This window comes from Ictalurus punctatus, chromosome 16 (assembly GCF_001660625.3).
Source record: "Ictalurus punctatus breed USDA103 chromosome 16, Coco_2.0, whole genome shotgun sequence".
Classification (NCBI taxonomy): Eukaryota; Metazoa; Chordata; class Actinopteri; order Siluriformes; family Ictaluridae; genus Ictalurus; species Ictalurus punctatus.
The window spans coordinates 9,666,758-9,689,074 of NC_030431.2; the positions used below are offsets into that span (position 1 = coordinate 9,666,758).

A 22,317-nucleotide genomic window follows, 5' to 3' on the forward strand; every position below is an offset into this window, starting at 1 on the left:
TTAGACATACACAAAAACCAAAGAAATACTTTTTTACAGCACTGTAAGACACCTAGATATTGGAGACACCTAGTCTACACAGGGGAGCTTTTACCATTGCTTCCCAAATTCATTCATAAGAACCAAATTAGAATATTAGCATATAGTAATGAAGTCAACACCTTGGGGTGAGTTTATCCACCTGAGGGTCCACACACTCTCCCTTTTTACTCTTTGTATAAGTTGTATTATAATTTGTGTTTTGTATAATAAATATTATTACATTATTCCTAAAATACGCAGTAGTTCTTTTTAAGAAAAATAGGGTGCATGAATAGGACATGGTTTGTATGATTGCTAGAAATAGTTTTCTAGCTGAAATCTTAGTATATTAGACACATTTGACCTCTGACAAGCTAATTTAAAATCCTAATATGTGCATGTTTAAACCAACCTCTGACAAGTAAATAGAAAAGGCCTAGATTTGCACATCAATAGAAACCTCTGAGCTAACCGAATAACTGTTTTAAAATGGTTATATACAAGCCTCTTCCATAGGAACATCACTTGCTAGTAAATGCTTAGTATTAAGTGGTTTTAGATTAAATGTATTCTTGAACACTGAGATTTTGTACTTTTAATACCTTAACTAAAAGGCTGTTAAGCTATGTAATTATTAAGAGTCAGATACTTAAGTGAATAAAAGATTTTAGTCAGATCTTTAATTGATTATTGGAGTCAGATATTAAGTAATAACTTTATAAAAAAAAAAAATAATAAATAAATTAAAAAACACGTTTAACCCCTGACTGTGCCCATTACCTTCCTTGGTTTTAGGATTGCAGTGGATTAAGATAAAATCATTTTATACTTAGTCCTACATTCCAACCCTAATCATGACAAAATAATAATTATTACAATGTTGTAAAAAAAAACATAAAATGGTGCTTAGTTAAGTTTAATAAAAATTGGTTAAGCCATTTTTATTTTGAGTTTCAGATTAATAAAATATTTTAACCTAATGCACAGCATAAGAAGCTGCATTCAGCTTTTTGTTCAATATTCATTCATTCATTCATTCATTCATCCATTCATTCATTCATCAATTTATTCATCCATCCATCAGTAAGTGCTTTATCATGGGCCCTGTCCCAGTAGGTCCAGAGCCTATTCCAGGAACACACCCTGGATGGGATGGTAGTCCATGACAGGGCACCACGTACACTCGCACTCAGGGCAGTTTACTATAGCCAATCCACCAACCAGATGGGAAGAAACTGGAAAACTCAGAGGAAACTCACACTGACATGGGTAGAACACAAACTAACTCCTGCTCAGACACTCAGGATCAAACTACAAGGAGCTATGAAGCGTCACCTTACTTCGTTTCATATTGACTGTATTAGCATTCATCATGTTATGCACACATTTTAAGTTAAAATCTGTAAATTAGAAAAGCACATTACAATTGCAGTACAGTAAAGAGTGAAACTAAAGCTTCACACAATAATATACAGCACAACTAAGGCCATAAAAACATTTGTATAAAACAAAAAAGAATTTCTCTGTGGACAAAGACTTTGGGAGTGTTTGGTTTTCTTTCATAAATCTTTTGCTTTGTCCTGATTTGTGTATTTTTGGTAAACTACACCCAGTGTTGTGAAGAAGTTTCCCATAAACAGCACAAGGAAGGTGGAGCCACACATAAGGACCTGTAAAACAAAAAGGGACATGATAATACCTTGCACAAAAAAGGGAAAGAACAGAATACCATAAAAGAACATGATAAGTTCCATAGTATGGTCTCTGTGTCTCAATTCTGTAGGTATCAGTTTTTTTATGCCCATCAAAGATAAAACATTGGAATTATAGTCTACCAGAAAAATGGACAGTAACGGGATCTTATCCAAAAATTTGCATTTGTGAATAAAAAAAATTGCCAAGTATCATGAGCAGGTTAACAATGTATTGAATATGAGAACGTATTAATACACAGTGCCTAGGTTTACATGCAGATCAGTAGTCCGATATTAATCAGAATTTGGCAATATGCTTGTTTTGATCGGAAATTTGTTGTACCTCGTGCTCAGTTCGCACGGAGTTGTGTGTGCTAACAAATGTTTAGCTGTAGGCTAGGTATTTAGGAACGGCAACTCAGGCACACTTACAACAACCATGTATACAGGAATATTCCGATGTCTGTATGCATATAAATATAGTAATTGGAATATGGCTGCAACCCGAATAAAGACCTTAAATGGAATTTGATGTGCATGTAAACATAGTCACTGTGTATGAATCATTTCCTTATTTCCATTAGCGAGTGATAAGTTTCAGGCAGGTTCTTGGTGTCTCAATTTTGAAGGTCTCTAGTTTGTGTCACGATGTACCGGAACCAAATTGTTTTATGTTCGTGAAATGGGTTGTTTTGAGCATTCCTAATCACCCCGCCTTTCGCCCTCACTCTCTCTCTCGGTTCTTCTTCTTCTATTATTATCTGGTAGACTAGACGTCTTTAGTTCACTTGAACCTATGTAATAGATGTTTTGTCAAAGTCAAAGATTATTTATAGAGCAATTTTAAAAACATCCTGTTTACCAAAGTGCTGTATAAACATGATCACAAAACATAAAACATGAACAAAAACATAAAAAACAGCTCTCATACCGAGTTAAATGCCAAGGAGTAAAAATGACTTAAGACTAGATTTAAAAGCAGAAAGTGTGTGGGCCTGCCAAACATGTAAAGGCAAATTATTCAAAAGTTTTGGGTCTGCAACTGCAAAAGCACGGTCACCCATACTTTTTAGCCTTGCTCGAGGGATGACCAAAAGTAACTGCTCAGAGGACCTAAGTGCTCTTGATGGAGCATGTGGTTTTATTAAATCAGACAGATATCTTGGGGCTAGTCCATTTAACCTTTTAAATACTAAAACTAAAATCTTAAAATCAATTCTAAAATGAACAGGATGCCAGTGAAGGGAGGTCAATATTGGTGTAATATGTTCTCGCTTGCAGGTTCCTGTTAACAGACGAGCAGCAGCATTCTGTACCATCTGCAAACGTGTTAGGGACGCTTGGCTAATACCTACATAAAGCCCATTGCAGTACTCAAGGCAAGTGGAAATAAAAACATGTACATGTAAACATGATTGATTTTATCTGTGACCTGTTCCAATTGACATTTATCATTCTCTCAAAATTTCTGTGTGCGCATATATATATATATATATATATATATATATATATATATATATATATATATATATATACACACACACACACACACACATACATACATACATACACACACACACACACACACACACACACACACACACACACACACACACACACACACACTATGCTTTCTGTATCATTTAACCTAAGAAGCTTTCACTGAACGATGGTGTTGGTGTGACTTCTTCTGTGTAGACCATTTGTTCCATGCCAGAGAAACGTGGAAGCCTGGCTGGATTAACGCACACTCCTTATTACAAAAACAAAAGGATGAATGAAAAGTTGATGATAATTAAACCTTGACATTAAACTTAACGAAAAACTGCCCATTCTGAATTGGTGTGCAAGAGCGTTGTCAAAAAAGTTTGTTAACCAGCTCCCCATTTCCGTCGGCTCCCCCACAAGATTAGTCTACATCACATATACCTTTTCCCTATTACATGTGACCCATGACCTGAGAGCAAACTCACCGTTAAATACAAAATCATAACTGCTCACTGTCATACCAAAACCCCAAAATTTCAATTTTGCATATAAAATAACAATTATGGTCAGAATATCTTCCTGGCCCAGACGAGAGGAAACTACCCAGTGCAGGGTCCAAATTCTGGTTCTGACTGGTATTGGACAAAGAATTTAACAGTTTCCTGGTGTCAGAAGTGGTACGTCTGGACAGAGGCAAGTGAATGATTTAAATTCTTTACACCTCTGTGTACATATGTGGTGTCACGATTCCCCCTTGAAGCAGCGTGCTCTAAGCGCGAATGCGCGAGAACGCTGCTTTTCCGTTGTTGACTGTAATGACATCTGGACACGTGTGTGTTGTTTATGTTTCTGTCTCCTCCCTGTTCTGTCATTGGCTGGGATTTCACGTGGGTCTGAATTGCTCTCAGCTGCTAGCGGTTTAGACGCTGATCATGTCCGCATATATACCGCGCGCCTCCCAGCACACAACGCAGAAGATTACTTTAGAGTTAGTTTAGTTCGTATCATAGTCACGGTCACGGTCCATGTTTAGAGTTAGTTCGCGCTGGATTATCCGCTTCCAGTCCCTCGTCATAGTTCGTTTCTTGTTTTGTTTATCGACCCTGTTTTCCGTGACCACGACCTAGATTCCAGCCTTGCCCCGTGTATGCCTGTTTGCCAATCGCCTGACCTCTTGCATGTTTATGGATTACGTTTTGGATCACGTTTTGGATTTGTCTGCCTGTCTCTCTTTCAAATAAACAACTGTTCATCCTGCACTTGCATCCGTCCTATCTCTGCTCCGTCACGATTCATGACATGTGGATAAATCGGTGAAAAGTATCGGTTGAAATTTCACATTTTGGGCTCACTGTGTTTCCGTGAACAAAGTGTCTTAGAGACACTGTGCATACATGATTTGACGAATTCTGAAACTACTTCAAAAGAAACATTGTTCTCTTACAATGCATGATGGTAGATTCACTCATCACTTGAATCTATGTAATATGTTTTGATTTTATCTGTGACCTGTTCCAATTGACATTTATAATTCTTTATCAATATTTCTGTATGTATATATACACTATGCTTTCTGTATCATTAAAATAAGAAGCTTTCATTGTACGATGGTGTCGGTGTGACTTCTTCCTGGACCCAGATGAGAGGAAATCAGCCAGAGCAGAGTTCAAATTCTGGTACTTTGACTGGTATCGGGCAAAAAACTTAACAGAACACCATGAGATTGACCGTACTTCTACCAATATAGATCAGCATAGAGCCTTGATTGAGCATGGTCCTCAACCCTCTCTGCTGCAGGGATGCTGCATCATGGCTGATCCTGCACTCTGACTCCCATTGTGCTATGAAATTGTACTGTGTGTAATGTATATGTGACAAATAAATGCTTCTTTATACTTTTTTTCTGCATATTCTTCAGCAAATTGGAATTAAAGGCCAATGAAGTTCAGTTGTTTTTTTGTTTTTTTTTTACATTATATAATTTTTAATAGATACTGTGATATACATTTTTGATCAGGTTTAAGCCAGGTTAATGTTAATGGTCATTAATAGCTACATTAACGTCAAGAGGCTTGAACTATTGCAAGTTTTACAATATTGTTATGCCTTACCTGCCACTCTTTCCATTCTGGCAGTTGAGCCATTTGGAAAAGTGTGATTCCATTGTAGAGTTGCCAAAACTGAAAGTACACAAGAGAAAATAAGAAAAGTGACAATCATACACTGAATGCAATCTTTGTCTTATAACACACTGGTATAATCTGCAATTATGTCAGAGTTGATTCCTGAGTAATATGCTTTTCTCTGATGCTAGGGACACCCGTCTTTAGTCCAATATTACCGCAACCCTGACCAGGAGAACACAGTTACTTAAGTTGAATGAATGAATAAATCAATGAATGAAAATTTTCCTTTGATTACATTTGATATAACTAGACACAAAAAATAAACATATCATGTTTAGGTTTTTTGAAGTACCCATCTATGTGTAATTTGTAAACAACTAAAAATAATCTGTGCTGAATAATTATAACTAGGGCTAGGAGCATCACTACAGGTTTACCTTCACAAAGAACGCAAAAATCTATTAGTATAAATGACATTCTAACTGTAATTGCTCCCATGTCCTCTTGCTATCCCAAATCCACTCCTTACTCCCACTAAACTGGTCATGCTACCAGGTACTACACTATTACTAAAAAGCCACATAGACAGTGTATGTTGAACCACTGAAGTCCAAAGAGTACGTATTTACAATGACAAGAAATCTACTGTGATACTCACATGGCCAAAGAAAAGGAAAGGCAACAGAAAAGTTAGTCCCGTCCACATCCAGGACTGAAAACCCTCTGAGGACAGAACATTTACATACTGTTTAATTAAAAACTATGCTTTTTTTCTTTTCAATTATACAATTTAAGGATGTTTGAGCACACAGAATTGGCATAGAATTGTGGTGCAATCTGATGCAACATAATGTGATACAATGCACTAAACTTTGAAGAGTGGGAAATGTGTGTTCTTCACAGACAGGCAAAGATAAAGGAGAAAAAAAGAGGGAAAGAGTATCTTTTCTGAATACTGATGATGTACTAGTAATAAAAAAAGGTGCACTGCTGTGAAAATGTATTTGCCCCCCATCCGGATTTGTCTGTTTTTGTGTATCTCTCATACTAAATAGTTATAGATCTACTGTACAGTACAAAAGAAATACAACATAAAACAAAGGCAACCTTAGTAAACACAGTACAGTTTTAAAAAAAATTTATTATGGAAGCAAAAAATGTTATCCAACACCTATCACCAATGTGAAAAATTAATTGCCCCCTTCAGCTTAAAATCTGCATGTGCCACCTTTAGCCATAACTGCAACCAAACACAGATCAGCCTTTCACTTACTTCTAGGACTAAGACTTACTCCAATGCTTTGGATCATTGTCTTGCTGCATAATCCAGCTGCACTTGGGTTTCAACTTACTGATTGAAGTCCGAACATTCTCCTTGGTATTGTATATTTTTGCTTCAAAAAATAACATTATACAATATTATTTTGTGTTTAAAAATGCTTATGTTTAAAATCAGCATGGGGCAAATACTTTGTCACAGCACCATATGTGCATGTCATACTGGACTGTACTGTTCCAGAGATGCCTGTAATGCTTGGCAACCTTTCCCTGATATTTTGAATTGTTAAAGTGCAAAATACCACTATCGCCACCCAGCCCAAGTCATATTGACATCAGAGCTGGATATTGCAACATATTAAGAAATATAGGCATGTATTTTGATTAACAAAATGTGTGTCCATTTAGTGTACACTGTAGCTTACCAACTGTGAGGTCCATGTTGTGTCTCTCTCCCAAGGCACGAAGTCGGTAGAGACAGCCACTCTGGTAGTAGTACTGAAGAAACTGGACGAAATCTGTGTGAAATACGAGAGTAAAATTAGCCTCTCTGCACACATAACCTCTTAATATGAATTAATGAAGTCTGATAGAAATGAGACTTTAAAGAAGTTATATTACTTATATACATAGAGTAAGACAGGAACTGGTTCCTAAACATTTGGTAGCGTTCTCCTTCAGGCCTATGAAACAGAGGTTACATCAATAATTCCTTCTTCTTACAAACAAACAACAAAAAATAAACTCTGAATACACTGTATGGGTAAATTGTTTACACACACACACACACACACACACACACACACACGTGTGTCTAAACAACCTGGTTGCTTAAGTGTGGACACCCTTTTATAATTGGGGATGTGGTTCAGAATGAACCAATCACATTCAATCTCATGTTCAAAATACTTTTTTTTTTCCATACTTTTGCCATTATCATATCGCAATGAAATGATTCTGATTAACCACAAATAAAGACCAGGTGTTTCTGTAGGATTTTCTTGACATTTTACTCTGACTGCTGAATCCATGATCTGCAAAGAGCTTACAAACCCTGTATGGTAAACATTAGATGTACCATGGAACATTGTGAAGGCCATCATCAACAAGTGGAGAAAAATGGAGCACCACAGTGACATTACAAAGAACAGGGTGTCCATCCAAAATTTACAAAAAGGACAAGACAAAAACATAAAAGCGAGGCTGCCAAGAGACCTACGGCATCATTAAAGGAGCTGCAGGAATATCTGACAAGTACTGATTACTCTCTGCATGTGACAACAGTCTCTGTCTAGGCTATGGGGTAGGGTAGCTAGACAGAAGCCCTACATCCAACATGTAACATCCAACATCCAACCCAACTAACTCACCCTAAACCATGTGCCAGAATGTGTTATGGTCTGATGAGAACAACTGCCAAAGTATGTTTGGCGCAAAAAAGTTTTTTATTTTAATTTTTATTTGCATACTTTGGGGGTTGGGTCACTGCATTAAGTTTCAATTTATTACCAATCTAAACTATATATGGTTAAAAGAGACATTTGTGAGTCGTGACTAAAGGGTTGCTTGTTACACAATGGTATGGTACAGGTATCAAACAATTTAGAAAAGAAGAACAAATAGTATATGCTTATAAAGACCATCTCAGTATTTCATAATTATAGTGAAGTGATTCCTAATCATTTCACCGCTGAATAGATGATCATGAGAGAATGCTCACGCACACTTAGCTTACTGCTACTATAATAAAGGACTATTAAGTAAACTTTACAGATCTTTATTGGAAAGGGTTTAAACAATGTTTTTCATGCTTGTTCAATGAACCATAAACAATTATTACCCATGCGGAACAGTCCTTAAGACCAATTGATAATGAGACTTGTTGACAATCATTTTCATAATCAATTATATATAATATACACACACACAGTTCTCATAAGAACATAAAAGATCTGTGTTTTGCACCATTGCTCTCTGTTTGCAACTGTGACCTCATGTTAACTAAAAAGTAATGAGTCTTTATTGGTCACATACACAGTAGAGCACAGTGAAATTGCTAATGAATTACCTCAGGATGGAAGCTAGCATAGTTTACTTAAAATACTTCTGAGGGATAAATTTGACTTCAACAACCTCATATACATCTCCAATCAAAATCATTCTTTTTAGCTGCATATTTTGATTTAATTAGATTATCATCATTAAAAAGATGGTAAAACGACAGGTATGGGTTAGGCTTCCGTCATCCCCTATTGTTTTGCGGCAATGACTTCTGGGACTCAAAACGGGTTCGGTTCGCTCAGGATTTGCATCCGCAACGCTTGGCTTCATCAACAGACACTCTTCATGTGAGTCATTTAAATTATCTTTAGTTGTTGATAGTTTTCATTTGATATCCTTGTAACATACAACATTATGTAATACAATATATGTAAATACAGGGTATCTTTACCAGTTGTTAATCGACAGGAAGTGTTCTACTAGTTTACTAGTTATCCTTTGCATTCTTGGGATTGTTACGCCACGGCCAGCAGAGGGCACTGCGGTACGGCCGCTGACTGGTCACGTGACTTTTGTTTTCGTTCACTTCCCACTTGGACACTGAGTTAAGTTTGAGCATGTCTCTGATTTGCCACAGGTGCCCATGTTTTGAGTTAATTAGGTTTGTTAGTTAAACCCCCCGTGTGACTGCGCACATCGCGCAGTATTATAGTTGGTTAGTTCGTCAAGTGAAGGAAGTATACCGGTATGTGCTAAGGTGTAGCATGCTAGCGGTCGTAGCTAGGGGACCAGAGTGTGTATAGTCAGTAGAGACCGCGCTATCTGTTTATTTGTTTCTGGCTTAAGTAATAAAGACTGACCTGCACCTGCATCCGCCTCCAGTCTCGTTCCGTAACAGGGATGTTAATAGATAGAGAGCCTGCTTTTGATATTTTCCTATAGCCACTTCCCATTTTGTGAAGCTCAACCACCTTTTGCCGCACATCACAGCTATATTCCTTGGTCTTACCCATTGTTATGAATGACATAGGAATTTGGCCTATGTGTTAAGTCATGGTTGAACAATTTCCTGTTCCTAGTCACCCGGGTGTCCTAAAAAGTTTAAAATATCAATGAAAATGTCCTTCAAATATATTTTTCTCATATGAATTCATAGGGGTGACAATAATTGTGCCACACATATTTAGCAAAGATATTTTTTGTGTTGTGTTTGCAGTTGTTTGATATTCACAAGAGCAGAGTAGTTTTGTGAGTTATTTGAACAAAAAATCAAAAGGTTAACAATAAAGACAATTTTTCACAGCCTTCTTAGCACATATTTACCAAAAAAAGCACTGATAATGAAACTACATTAATTAATAAAATCTCACTTTCAAATGAACCTTATGGTTTGTTACTCACTGCCTTTATGCATATTTATATGCCTAAGAATAGGCATACTTACGTTTACTTTGATTGTACAGTTGTAATCTGACATTACCTTACTCAAACTACACTGTTTTTCACTGTGTCTACATTGCAAGTGAGAAACACGGCCTCATCACAAATAGATCACTACCATTATAATAAATGTGATTTAAACTGAACATTTTAAGCAACTCGCACCAATTTCCCCTACCCCTTGCACACTGTGTAGAATTTTTTATATAAATGCAAGTTGTGCTTCCGTGCTACAGAAGCATTGCAAAGATTGCAGTTTACAGTCTTCTTTGCGGAATTTAATATAAAATGCTCCCATGCCTTAATGTAGAAGTCCTCACACTTCTAGCACAAGAGATTTTATTAACCATATTAACTGCTTTGTAAAAAAGGTCAGATTTTCCTTATGTCTAATCTCTTCTACTGAAGCATGTGTTCAGACGAGACTCAGATGGATCTGATCTAAAATTTGATCTAAAAGCTTGAGTGTACACTGCCGTTAAAGCAAAAAAAAGGGTCATACCAAATACTAAGAAACTCTGAAATGTATGTAAATATTTCTGAAATTCTACTTTTCACTCAAGTTGTTCTCAATAATATAATTTGTAATGAAACCACTAGTGGTCTCAGACTTTTGGACCCTACTACATATATATATAAAATCACATATATTTACGTGAACAACAGGTACCAAAACTATGCATTAAACTGCTAACCGCATATTCTTTTAACAGAAGATAACAGAAACATGTCGTCTACAACCTTAGATTTACAATTCTTTTAGGTTTAGTTTTGTACAACCAATACACTTACAATACATAATTTCTCACAAGTACTGAAAATGACATCTTACCAAGTCAGCATTACTCCAGAGAGGAAAGTTGAGACATAATGTTGAAATACCCACCAGCCCTTAATCCTGCAACACCAAAGGACACAGAAAACTCTGGTAAGAGGTTGAGATGCTACCAAAATCAACGAAAGCTGAATGTTGACATCAATTTACTTCACTTAAAAAAGATTTAACACTAGACATTGCATTTGGTATATCCAATTCAAATAGAAAAATGAAACAGTAATTGTATTTGACTATTGTAATGAATATGTATGCATTTATTATGTAGTTATTACTCACTTAGAGCCGTTATTAATTAGTATACTCTCTCTTATCGTCAATGTGCAGTAATACCACACCAAAAGAAAGTTGAAAAGTACATCAAGCACTCTGTTAATGAAAAAAACAGGAATCGTTTAAAAAACACACAGACATTAATTTCTTCCAAAAAGAAAAAGCACAGAAATTATAAAAATGAGGTGAAGAGTGGTTTCTTATTTATGCATTAAAATAAAACAGTATTATAAAGAATTTCCTAGACTCCAATATTGTATGTAGAACTGTGGTTACCATGACCAAGTTGAGGACTGCCAGGGCGGGTTCCTTTAAAACTGGTGTTAATAGCAATGTCATCACATCGTGACCATAACCATGACCTCATGTGTGCGGCCTATGAAAGGCCTCCGCTATATCAGGCTTACTGTCTGGCAATTCTTTTCTACCCGATTGACCAAGGGTGGTCATAATGGTCCATCACTTTGTTGTAGAACCATGGTTACATATTTATCCTTCCTTTAGACAGTTGGTTAGAGTGCAAAACTCAATATCTTGAATCCACTTCTTCTATGACAAGATCAGAATGGGAAAGAGGACAAGCGTGACTTACGGAGGGCCTTTTACATGCTGCCTAGTTGATGTTACGGTCACATGGTGATGACTTTCCATTACTATTGCTACTCCACAAGGAACCAAGCAAACAGGAAACCACTCTAGTGGCCTGGAAGAAAGGACAGTAAACATCCATCGAATGCAGTACAGAAGATGTTAGACGTACCTGTAGCTGACCACAAACTGACACGTAAAAGAGAAAAGTAGAAGTATGACAGTCAGGTAGAGCTTGAATTTCTCGTATTCGTCTTTATAGGCAAATCTGAAAGACGTTAAGAAAGAAAAGACTGCAGTTTCCTACTTTCGTTACAAGCTTTGCAATACTGCATAAGCCTGTTATCAGATACTTACTTGGCCTGTTTGTTAAGGAGGGTAACATTCACGTTTCCAAGCACAAGACTGAGGTATAACCTAGAACACAAAGTGAGCAAAAGTATTGCAAGACAGTAACCTTTAATGTAATCCAAAAATGATTACATCTAAATCATTTTGTATCCAACAGCCTACTCTGCATAGACACAGCTAATCAATAAGTCAACAATGCTGCCATACTTCCTAGTTAATGGCTGATAATGTGTATTGAAGGTGTGGCTGTCTCATTTGCTTTACCCATTTTTCTTTGGAAGGAAGGCCTCCATCTCGAAAAATACATTTGGTCTTTCTTTCATTGATTCTTGGATCTCATCTATAGTGCTTATGTCCTCTGGGTTCCCTTTCTGTTTGCATCTAAAGAAACAGACCCTAATAAGATGTTTTGTAGGTGAATAAAAATACACATTACTGTACGTAATCTACACACACATTTGACCAGGCTTTGACACAGAAAGAAAGTACGGAAGAAAGCATCAGTGGGACCAGTTAATGCCAAAGCTAATCGTACTCTTCAAGTGAGGCTGAAAGCTCTTTTAGCCTTTTCTTCTGTCGTGAAATAGAAGTGGAACAGCTATTCTGTAATTTGGAAACCTCCTCCAGCTTTTGTTTGTAGAGGCGATGGGTCTCCTGAAAAAGGAAGCGATAAACACTTCAGATAATCAACTGTTCAAAAAACAATTCAGCAAATACTATCTCAGGGTGAAGAGTGTTATTTAGCTGGCTAAAAAGGTCTATTTGTCTGGATAAAGGGCATGGTTATTTATATTCATATTTCATGACTCTGTTGGCATGCGGCCGTATTTGGCTTTTTATTCGCATTTTCTGTTCCACCTTAAACGATCCAGAAGTTATTATCTTGACTGTAGCAACCACCACTGGCACCATTAATGCATGCTCAGTGCCACACAAACATGTCTACCTTACACAACCAGAACCACACATGCATTAACACACGACTCCATCTAAACCCTATCTAAATTACAAAGGGGTCATTGTAGCCAGCTCACTTACATAACAGGGTTTGCTTTCGAGTAGTTTATGTAATCCATAGCCATTGCATGCCTTTTCCACAGCCTCTGTGGTGTTTCTCATAGTATTCGTAATGTGCCGTTCTGTGATGGCAAGAAGCTTAATGGAACTGTCCAGAGACTGGCCTGTGAAGCATCTGAAGCCAACACTGAACACTTCATCCTGGACTTTGGCACTCAACAACCATGCCCTCTTATTTTCATAGGCCTCTTCTCTCCAATCTTCTCAGGGCAAGGAGTCCACTGGTTTGATTAGTGGCAGCTTCTTTCCTGCCCTGACAAAAGTGATGGTCTGTCTCAATGCACGTTGTTGCTTGCTATGAGTGATCCCTGTACGTGATCACGGTGCAAGCAATAGCACTACCCTCCCAGGGACACTGGGCAACCTCTCAGTATATGCTCTTCTTTTAGAAGCATGCTGCGGGTTCTGCTTCACCACATCTGAAGAGATTGGATAGGCTGGGGAGGACATCATAAACTAACTGGATCAGAAACTTCATTCGCAATGACTAGGGCTTCCAGAGCTGTCCACAAGATCTTACAGTCCATCGCTTGCTCCCATCTGGTCCAAGTGGTCTAGTGGCAGCAGAGGCTTGGTTGAGCGTCCCCAGTACTTGTGTTCTTGAGTACTGGAATTGAACTTCGGCGGTGGATGATGATGATGATGATGTAGGATGGTTTCACAAGCACGCAAGATCGCACAGCATTGTAATCTGTCCTTGAAATGGTTTATATATAATTTTATTGCGCTTCATGGCGCGACATCGTAAGTCCTGGACCTTTTAAGGTGGAACAGAAAATCCGAATAAGCAACCAACTTCAGTTGGCTTTTTTGTTGTTGTTGACAGACAACGGTAGATTGGACTTTTTGACTAAGTCCATCGAGTGGCTTATATTATCATTCACGACACGATTAATTAGCTACTAGAATGAGGCCAGATAAAGTTTAAAGTTGGCTATTCAGCACAATTACAGACTTTATTCTCAGCTAATAATGCTTGAATAATTCCTGATCCTACATCAAACTGGCTCGTTAGCTAGCTGATTGTCGCTCTGCAGAAGAATCATTCGGAGGCTATTTGGCTACAACAAATCATTAGCTAACATACTGCTGGGTGCTTAAAATGAAAAGTAAATGCTTTCCTCTCACCTGAACTTGTTGAAAGTCCTTTTCGAGATCTTCCCATTCTTGTAAACATTCGGTAAAAGAGGTTGGGCTAAATAACATCGTGAGAGTTGCTGACTGAAGAAATCTAGAAAGCTACCGAACTGGCTTAAAGATAACTCCCACCTACTCTCGCTGAAGTAATCCACAGTAAATTAGCTCGCAAGATAGTTCGCTATTTGATGGACGGGCTTCGTCTGAACACAAGAAGACGAGCAGAAGAGAGGTTCAATCAGCAGCAGCAAGAGGAGGGAGGCGAGCGGAAGAGAGGTATGGTTCAATCCCAAATGGAACCGCACTAGATCTACTGTACCAATGATGTGTGGTCCGCCATTTTATACCCTACTTAGTGCACTTTCGTAGGTCAGCAGTAACTATTTGGCAACTCATGTTGTCAAATGCTTTACCCTGCTTCACGGGATTCACCATTATATAATAAAGGACCTCAGATTTGTAAATTTCGTGGAATTCTAATCTTATTTAGTCAACCAGAATTATTGGCATCCTTCCACAGAATGGGCAAAAATTTAATATACACTATATTGGCAAATGTTTGTGGACACTTAACCATCACAGCCATATGTGCATTTTGAACATACCATTCAATATCTAGTTGATGGCCCCATATTTAGACAGACAGACCGACAGACAGCTAGCTAACAATTTTTGTAGTTAGTTTTTGGATCCCAGAACATACATTTTTAAGCATTGCTTTTGGTTAGCCAGGAAACTTTTCTTTACGGAAATAGAATGTTGTTTTTAGGTTTGTAGAACATTCCCCTAATGTTCTCACAACGTTCCCCTAATGTTCTCATAACGTTCCTCTAATGTTCTTTTAACGTTCCCCTAACATTCTCTTAACCTCAATTTTAAATCATTTCTTTTTTATATTCATACATTCTTGCATCGTTAATCATAAATAAAACAAATCAGTCTATATAAATAAATAATCAGCACACAATCCATGTTTTTGTTGATCCATTGTTTAAAAAAAAACATGAAAACCTTTTCATAGATACAAATATGCAAGAACATTGTATCATTAAAAAAATAAACTGTAACTATAAAAACAGATACATTTTTCAACTTCTCCAAAAACAGGTTAATTTCTTCCACCACTGTCATCTGCAAATATAACAAAGAAATAACTTCTAAAAAGGCAATGTAAGTTACATGTAAGTTAGATTAAACAATAAGAATTAGATGAATAATTAATAAATAAATAAACTTTACTATATAGGCCATTAATATCATGAAGTTTGCGCACAGCTGTATCTAGTGGTCTGATGTTATATACAACACCAAACCATCTAAATCTTCTTTAAAATATAAATTACAATTAAAAGCAAACATGCATTTGATATTAAGACTTGTCTTGTGTATTTTGTCATAAATCTTCTCAATGAAAAATAAAACTCATTTACTCCTCTACAGTTTGGTTCTCCATTAAATTTATTCATTTTTAAAGCTGTTTATATGTTTTTACTGAAAAACAAGACAAATACACTGATTATAGCTCAAGTGCAGCGTCACAACATGAAGTGATTTTGATATTGACTTGACCTGATATTTTAGTTTAAATATATGCAAAACAGGTTGAGATTATTTAATAAAAGCAGATCTCCCTTATTCTCTCCCTCATTCTCTCCCACTTCTCACACTAACTGCTCTCACACTCAGCGACAGGCAGGCTGGGCTTCTTTTTGGTCAGAAACTACTACTATGGGGTTAGAATTGTTTCATAATTGCAAAGAAATAGATTATGATCCATAAATTAATGTAGCGAGATTCAAAAAATGAAATAAATTCACAAATAAATAGAATAAGAACCACAAATATATGTTAGGAGTTTCACAAAAGTGAATTAAATTCACAAATAAATAAAATGAGATTTGCACAAAATAATTTTTTTTTTTTTTACAAATATGTTTTCATGTCACAAACACAACTCTGCCTGGCATTCATTTGTGGATCAAGTCCACCTATTTGTGGATTTGTGTGCACTCTTGATGCTAGAAATGTTTCAAAATCCACAAATGCACAGGAAGCCGGTGGCGAGGAAAAACTCCCTAAGACGATATGAGGAAGAAACCTAGAGCAGGGCAACCTCCACTGTTTGCTTGCATGGATTTCAGAAAAGAAAAGGCACTTCGCTGGGGCAAACTGCATGAACTTAAATATATCGGACTGCCACTGAGACTACCTGGACATGAGCACAACCTTAGCGAAGAAACATGCTGGATTCAAAGGAGTCAAACAATCCTTTTATCAGAAAGTTTCAGTTGCTGTACCCTGCCTGTCTTCGAGTGAAATTCGGGAAGGAAATCCTCACATTCAATATGCCAGAGGCTGCAGAGGCATTCTATAATCAACACAACCTTACCCAAGATTAAAGGCTGGCACATGATATTTGCAAAGCGTAAACCTTAAAATTATGTGAATTTAAGGGATACATGCTATGAACATTTTTGTTTGTTGCTTTAAATCCTATCCAATACAATGTGTAACAATGACACTGTGGTGCAATTAAAGTAAGTACTGTGGTTTGGGGTCTTTCAAGAAAGTAGACATAAGAAACTTGATAATAGGGAGTTATGCAGTTTAGACCCCTGCAGCTTGTTTTAGTTGTTGAAGCAAGCATAGTGAAGAAAACTGAACGTTTTGTAATGTTTTATATTCATTATAGCACCATAACACAGCCTTGTTATTAAATCCTGCATTTTGTACATTCACAGAATCAGTGTCAGCATCCACATTGGGGGAGACACTTAAAGTAGTTATCAGAGGATAAAAACTGTAATATAGTTAAACTCTTAATAAGCTACGTAAACAGAAAAAGAATGATTTAATTTAATCTATCAGAAACTTAGATCGCGGTACCCTAGGACTCCCTCACCTGGATTATATAAGGAGAACTTGAAACTTCAGGTTCAGTATAGCCTCATATCAACCAACAAAACTGTACAGTACCTATTACATTCTAGAAGCTATGTATATGGAGAAAAAGCAGGATGCCAAAAGCTCATCAGTTAAAATCTAAGGCTGCTTGTCAACTTATACCTCAAATTCATAATAGCTCTAGTGAATTAATTGTAAATAGTAAATTAATTATTCTGAAAGTCCTGAATCTAATTTTGAAATGTTGGAATTTTTAAATAACATAGATATCCCCATTCTTAATTCTGTAAAAAAAAATATAAAAAAATACAAAAATAAAAAAACTAGTTTGGATAAGCACATAGAAACAGAAGAAAATTTACAACAATGCAGAGCAGAATGTCTCCTGGTCCTGATGGTTACATGATATAATTTTATACAGTAAGAAATTTTCACTTAAATTAGCTCCTATTCTTCTTGATATGTTTGAGGACTCTTTGAGAAAGGCTGTTGATTGAAGCATTCATCATACTTCTGTTAAAGCCTGGAATGGATCCCTTCGAATGTAGCACCTATAGGCCAATTTCACTTCTAAATGCTGACATTAAAATTTTGGCCAAAATACCTGCATCACATTTAGACACAGTAATGAAGAATTTGATTTCAAAGGACCAAAGAGGATTTGTTAGGGGCCAACTTTCTTTCAGTAATATCCATAGTTTATTTGGGGTAGTCCATTCTTTTAAACTTTCTCAGGACCCTGTCGCTCAAGTAATTATTTCATTAGATGCAGAAACAGCGTTTGACAGGGTGGAGTGGAAATATTTATGGAAAGATTCGGCTTTGGTTCCAATTTTATATATTTGATTAAGTTACTATACTCCTACCCTCAAGTGGCTGTAAAAAAGTATTTTCCCCCATTAAGGGGCACAGGACAAGGCTGCCCTCTCAGCACATTACTTTTCACTTTAGCTACTGAACCCATATCAATTATGTTAACACTCAGTATTTTACTGGCATCTACAGTGGGGGCATAGAACACAATGTCCCTATATACTGATGACATGCTGTTATACCTTTTGGAGCCAATTTTAGGTATTCCCCAGAAAGTTAATATTTTGAGGAACTTTTTCAGGTTTTTCTGATTTTTTTTTAAGTATATGTTTTCCCATAAACAATAAGGCCCTTCAGATTATGGGTACTGATCTACCTTTCCAGTTGTCCACATTGTGTTTCAAATATTTAGGGTTAAACATCACAGAGGGATTTCCTAAGCTTTATAAAGATAACTTTGTACAATTGGTTGATAAGTTAAAACTAGATCTTAAAAAATGAAATTTGATTTTTCTTTCTCTCGCAGGTAGAATAACTTTAGTTAGTAACTTTTTCTTCTTTTTTTTATTTTTTACCAAAGTTCGTTTTCAGAATATAGACAGACTGATCTAGTCATCTAGATCTAGTCAACTTCAGGTTTCTGATTTTCTATTGGGCTGCAAACATTTCAAAAGTACTTTATTGTCTTCAGAACCCAAAGGTTGTTTGGTGTATTTTAAATGCAAATTCTTGTACATCATCATCCCTCCCAGCCCTTGCTTTCTCCAAATCTATTTCACTGTATATTCAATGTCCAGTTGTAGCAACCATCCTCAAGATTTGGTTTTAGTTTAGACATTTTTGGTTTCTTAGACCTCTCCATAAGGTGTCCTATATGCAAGAATCATCTATTCCTTCCTGCTCAGTTAGACTCAGCCTACTGTATATTCAGTGGAGAAATCTAAGCCTTGTCAAATTTAGTGATTGAGTCTTTTGTTCCATTTTCTACCCTCGCTTCCAAATATAACCTTCCAAGGTCACATTTATTTAGATATTGTCAGGTTCATCGTTTAATCCAGACCCAATAACACACAATATTCAAGGACACAATAAATCTTGAAAATAACAACACAAATTTATATTTTTTTTTCCATTGAAGTTTGGTAGATCTCTCACATCATTATCATCTCAACCATCATCAGTTAGACAGTTCCCTATCCTGAACATTCACATCTGTCACGACTTGAGGGTTGAGAAGGATAAGGCGCAGAATTTAAGCTACGTATAGTAGTACAACATAATCCATCAACTATATTAGCAGGTTTAGCCAAACCTTTACACGAGTCCACTATTGGTCATATCACAACTGAGAATATGCCCAAATGTATTGCTTTAGTAGAATATATTTGTAAATGAAATGATTCTCACCTTGAAATGTCCTTTGTATAGTATTTGTTCCATCTACAGGTCCTCTAACACAGTCTTATCTGTCTGAATTTGTCCAGGCATGTTAAGTGGGTAGGGGAGGGGACTTGCAATCCTGACCTCAAGTTGGAGAAAAATTATCAAGCCAATTTCATTGTTACTACAACTTACAATTTGTTTTAATTCAATTAATGCATAAATTTCAGTTTAAATTACACACAAGTTTAAGTTGATGTAATTATCAACATTATTATGTCAACACAACCCATCAAAATAATGTTTGCAACTTAAAAGGTTTAATTAAATCAGTAATTTTTTTATTTATTTATTTTTTTATCTTGCAAACACGCATTTCATTATGTTATTGTAATAGGTCCCCTGTATTACTTTTTAGAGTGTACCTCATCAGACAATGATTTATCAGACAATTTACCTGGGGCACAACAAAATTTTACTGGGGCTTGTGCAAAGGGTCTAGCAACGCCCATGAACCAGAGTCAATGTCTCACCTATCCCTCCATTCCTCCCTGTTCAGGATTGGATGCCATTTTAAATTTTCCCTTACATTCTCAGGGCTCTATAGTGCAACCATTTCACTCGCATTTGCGACTGAAAAGTACTTTGTGCGACCGTCAATAAATATATAGGAGCACCTGTTCGAGTTGTATAATACAATTGGAATACAAATTACAGGAAGTCCGAAATGCATATACACCTCACAACAGTTACTTTCACACTGAATTCATCCCCTCAGTCGACCGAACAAGTGTGTAAATACTGCAAAAAAAAAGCCATTATGATGACAAGAGTAACACTGTAATCATCTGCTTCTCTCAACTCTCCGATCTCACAAACTGCCATCTTTTATTGATCCCGCAAAATGCCCTGAACCTGCGACTGTGACCTGCTCGTGTAGCCACAGCAGCGTCAGGTGCCAGTAAATTAATAATAATTCTAATGCTATAAGGTGGGTGTAATTCAAACTTCTTAATTAAATAATTCCTCACCAATCATAATCAAGAGTAGCAACTGTTTAATCTGTAAACATACAGCACGCTGCTGCTCTCCCTTCACTCTCTTCACCAACTCTAATAGCGCATTCACTTCATTTAAACTCAGGGTTGCCAGATTTCACTAGGTAAGTCAACTCCAGTTTTCATGTTTTGATTAAATCCTCCAGAAAACACAATATTATCAGCAGACATGGCAACGCTGTACTGAGGGCCCTCATCTAAAATTGATAAACAAAAAAACGAATAAAATGTAAAGACAGAAAATGTGCTTAGTTATAAATAAGTCATTTAATATAAAAAATAGATATTAAAATAAATTTATAAAATATAAATAAAATGTGAAATGAAATAATGTTTAATTACTATGGGTTGCATTTAATATCAATTTGACATTAAGCTTAGTAGGTAGAGATGCACCAATGTAAAGGATATCTTTCCCGCTAATAATTTCAGCCGATAATTTAAAAACATACAATGATCAGGGCTGATTATTTACTGTCAATCAAAAGAGGGTGGGAAAAACACATTGATTTCGTCCTGTGTGTAAAGACGATGTCTCTTGTGTGGAATGACGACAAAACACCGGAAGTGAGCAGTAGTGAATCAGTAGTGTCGAGTCTAATCCCCCCATCCCCACCCCCCACGCTATTCGCGCGCTGCTCCCGCACTGCATTAATGCGCCAGTGCACCGTTGGATGATTTAAATGAAGATGAGTGACAAAAAATAGTATATATTGCACAGAAAAATATTGGTAGAGTAGTATGTTTCATATGCAGTTAATGTTAATATGAGTTAATATCATCAAAAAAAGGTTTATATTAGGCCTATATATTACCAGTTTGATGTCAGTGATGAAGCAGAAATGCTTTTGTTTGTGGTGAGTGAATGTGAGCCTAACAGGAGGTTTTTTAGAATTCAGTCAATGACTATGTTTACATGGACAGCAATAATCTAATCATTGACCTTATTCTGAATAAGACAGTACTGTGATTAAGGTTTTTACATGAGTCGATTTTAGAATATTCCTTTCATGTTCAGGTTTTACATGTTATAGAACATAGATTGATTAACATAATAGTATCGGTGCATCTCTATTAGAAGGCTATTTCCTTAGAAGGCTATTAGCCTTCTTTTTCCTAATATGAATCATGCTTATGTTAGTCTACTTTTAATTAGGACTCTTTATTGTTTGAGATTTAAAAATAAACATTTTATGCTTGTTTATTTATCAATTAACAAACAGTATTTCTCATTGCTATTATTTTAATTCAATTAACCGTGACCATGAGCAGAGAGCTTACATTTACAGTATCTCACAAAAGTGAGTACACCCCTCACGTTTTTGTAAATATTATATTATATCTTTTCATGTGCCAACACTGAAGAAATGATACTTTGCTACAATGTAAAGTAGTGAGTGTACAGCTTGTGTAACAGTGTAAATTTGCTGTCCCCTCAAAATAACTCAACACACAGCCATTAATATCTAAACCGCTGGCAACAAAAGTGAGTACACCCCTAAGTGAAACACCACTCTGGGTGTTAATTCAACACTAGGGATTTTACTGTGTACCCTAAAATTCACACACTAGACGACAGAGTGTATAGTGCATAGTTTAAGTAGTGTATAGTATGTCATTTGGGACACACTAACTGTTTACCGCAGGTATAATGTAGGTGAGAACAGGAACTACTGGGTCTCTCGGACGTTCCACAACTTTAAACCTAACCGTAAAATGCGCGACGTGTCATTCATTAATAAAGTAAACACCCGACGGAGTTACCGTTAAACAGATATTTAGCATTGATTTCTAAATATAGATTTAAGATTTATTTTTGTATTGGAGAGTGATAGCGGAATTTAATTTAGCTT

The 22,317-nt window shown here is 36.4% G+C and overlaps 1 protein-coding gene across 2 annotated transcripts; it reads right to left on the reverse strand.

Annotated features, from left to right (window-relative positions):
- Nucleotides 1-675: 675 nt before the first annotated feature.
- On the reverse strand, nt 676-14,602 carry tmem120aa (transmembrane protein 120Aa). 2 transcript variants are annotated; one of them, XM_047160860.2, is made up of 12 exons: nt 14,301-14,602; nt 12,631-12,749; nt 12,360-12,476; nt 12,102-12,161; nt 11,749-11,859; nt 11,163-11,252; nt 10,881-10,946; nt 7,229-7,290; nt 7,033-7,125; nt 5,988-6,052; nt 5,315-5,383; nt 676-1,691 (listed from the first exon to the last, which is right to left on the reverse strand). In XM_047160860.2, exons 1-12 carry the CDS (start codon nt 14,376-14,378, stop codon nt 1,581-1,583), a joined length of 1,041 nt encoding a protein of 346 aa, XP_047016816.1. In that variant the 5' UTR covers nt 14,379-14,602; the 3' UTR covers nt 676-1,580. The 2 variants fall into 2 exon arrangements, with proteins under 2 accessions (XP_047016816.1, XP_017344004.1); XM_017488515.3 differs by lacking the exon at nt 11,749-11,859 and adding an exon at nt 11,917-12,012 and having other exon boundaries at nt 14,301-14,600.
- Between the last annotated feature and the right edge of the window lie 7,715 nt (nt 14,603-22,317).

Bases quoted from the DNA above. Each gene is read 5' to 3' on its own strand.
- tmem120aa (XM_047160860.2), bottom strand. From the start codon at position 14,378: ATGTTATTTAGCCCAACCTCTTTTACCGAATGTTTACAAGAATGGGAA. The intron at 6,053-7,032 runs GTAAGCTACAGT...TTCTGTCCTCAG, and splicing joins CAACATGGACCTCACAGTTG to AGGGTTTTCAGTCCTGGATG. The intron at 1,692-5,314 runs GTAAGGCATAAC...TTTGTTTTACAG, and splicing joins CAGAATGGAAAGAGTGGCAG to GTCCTTATGTGTGGCTCCAC.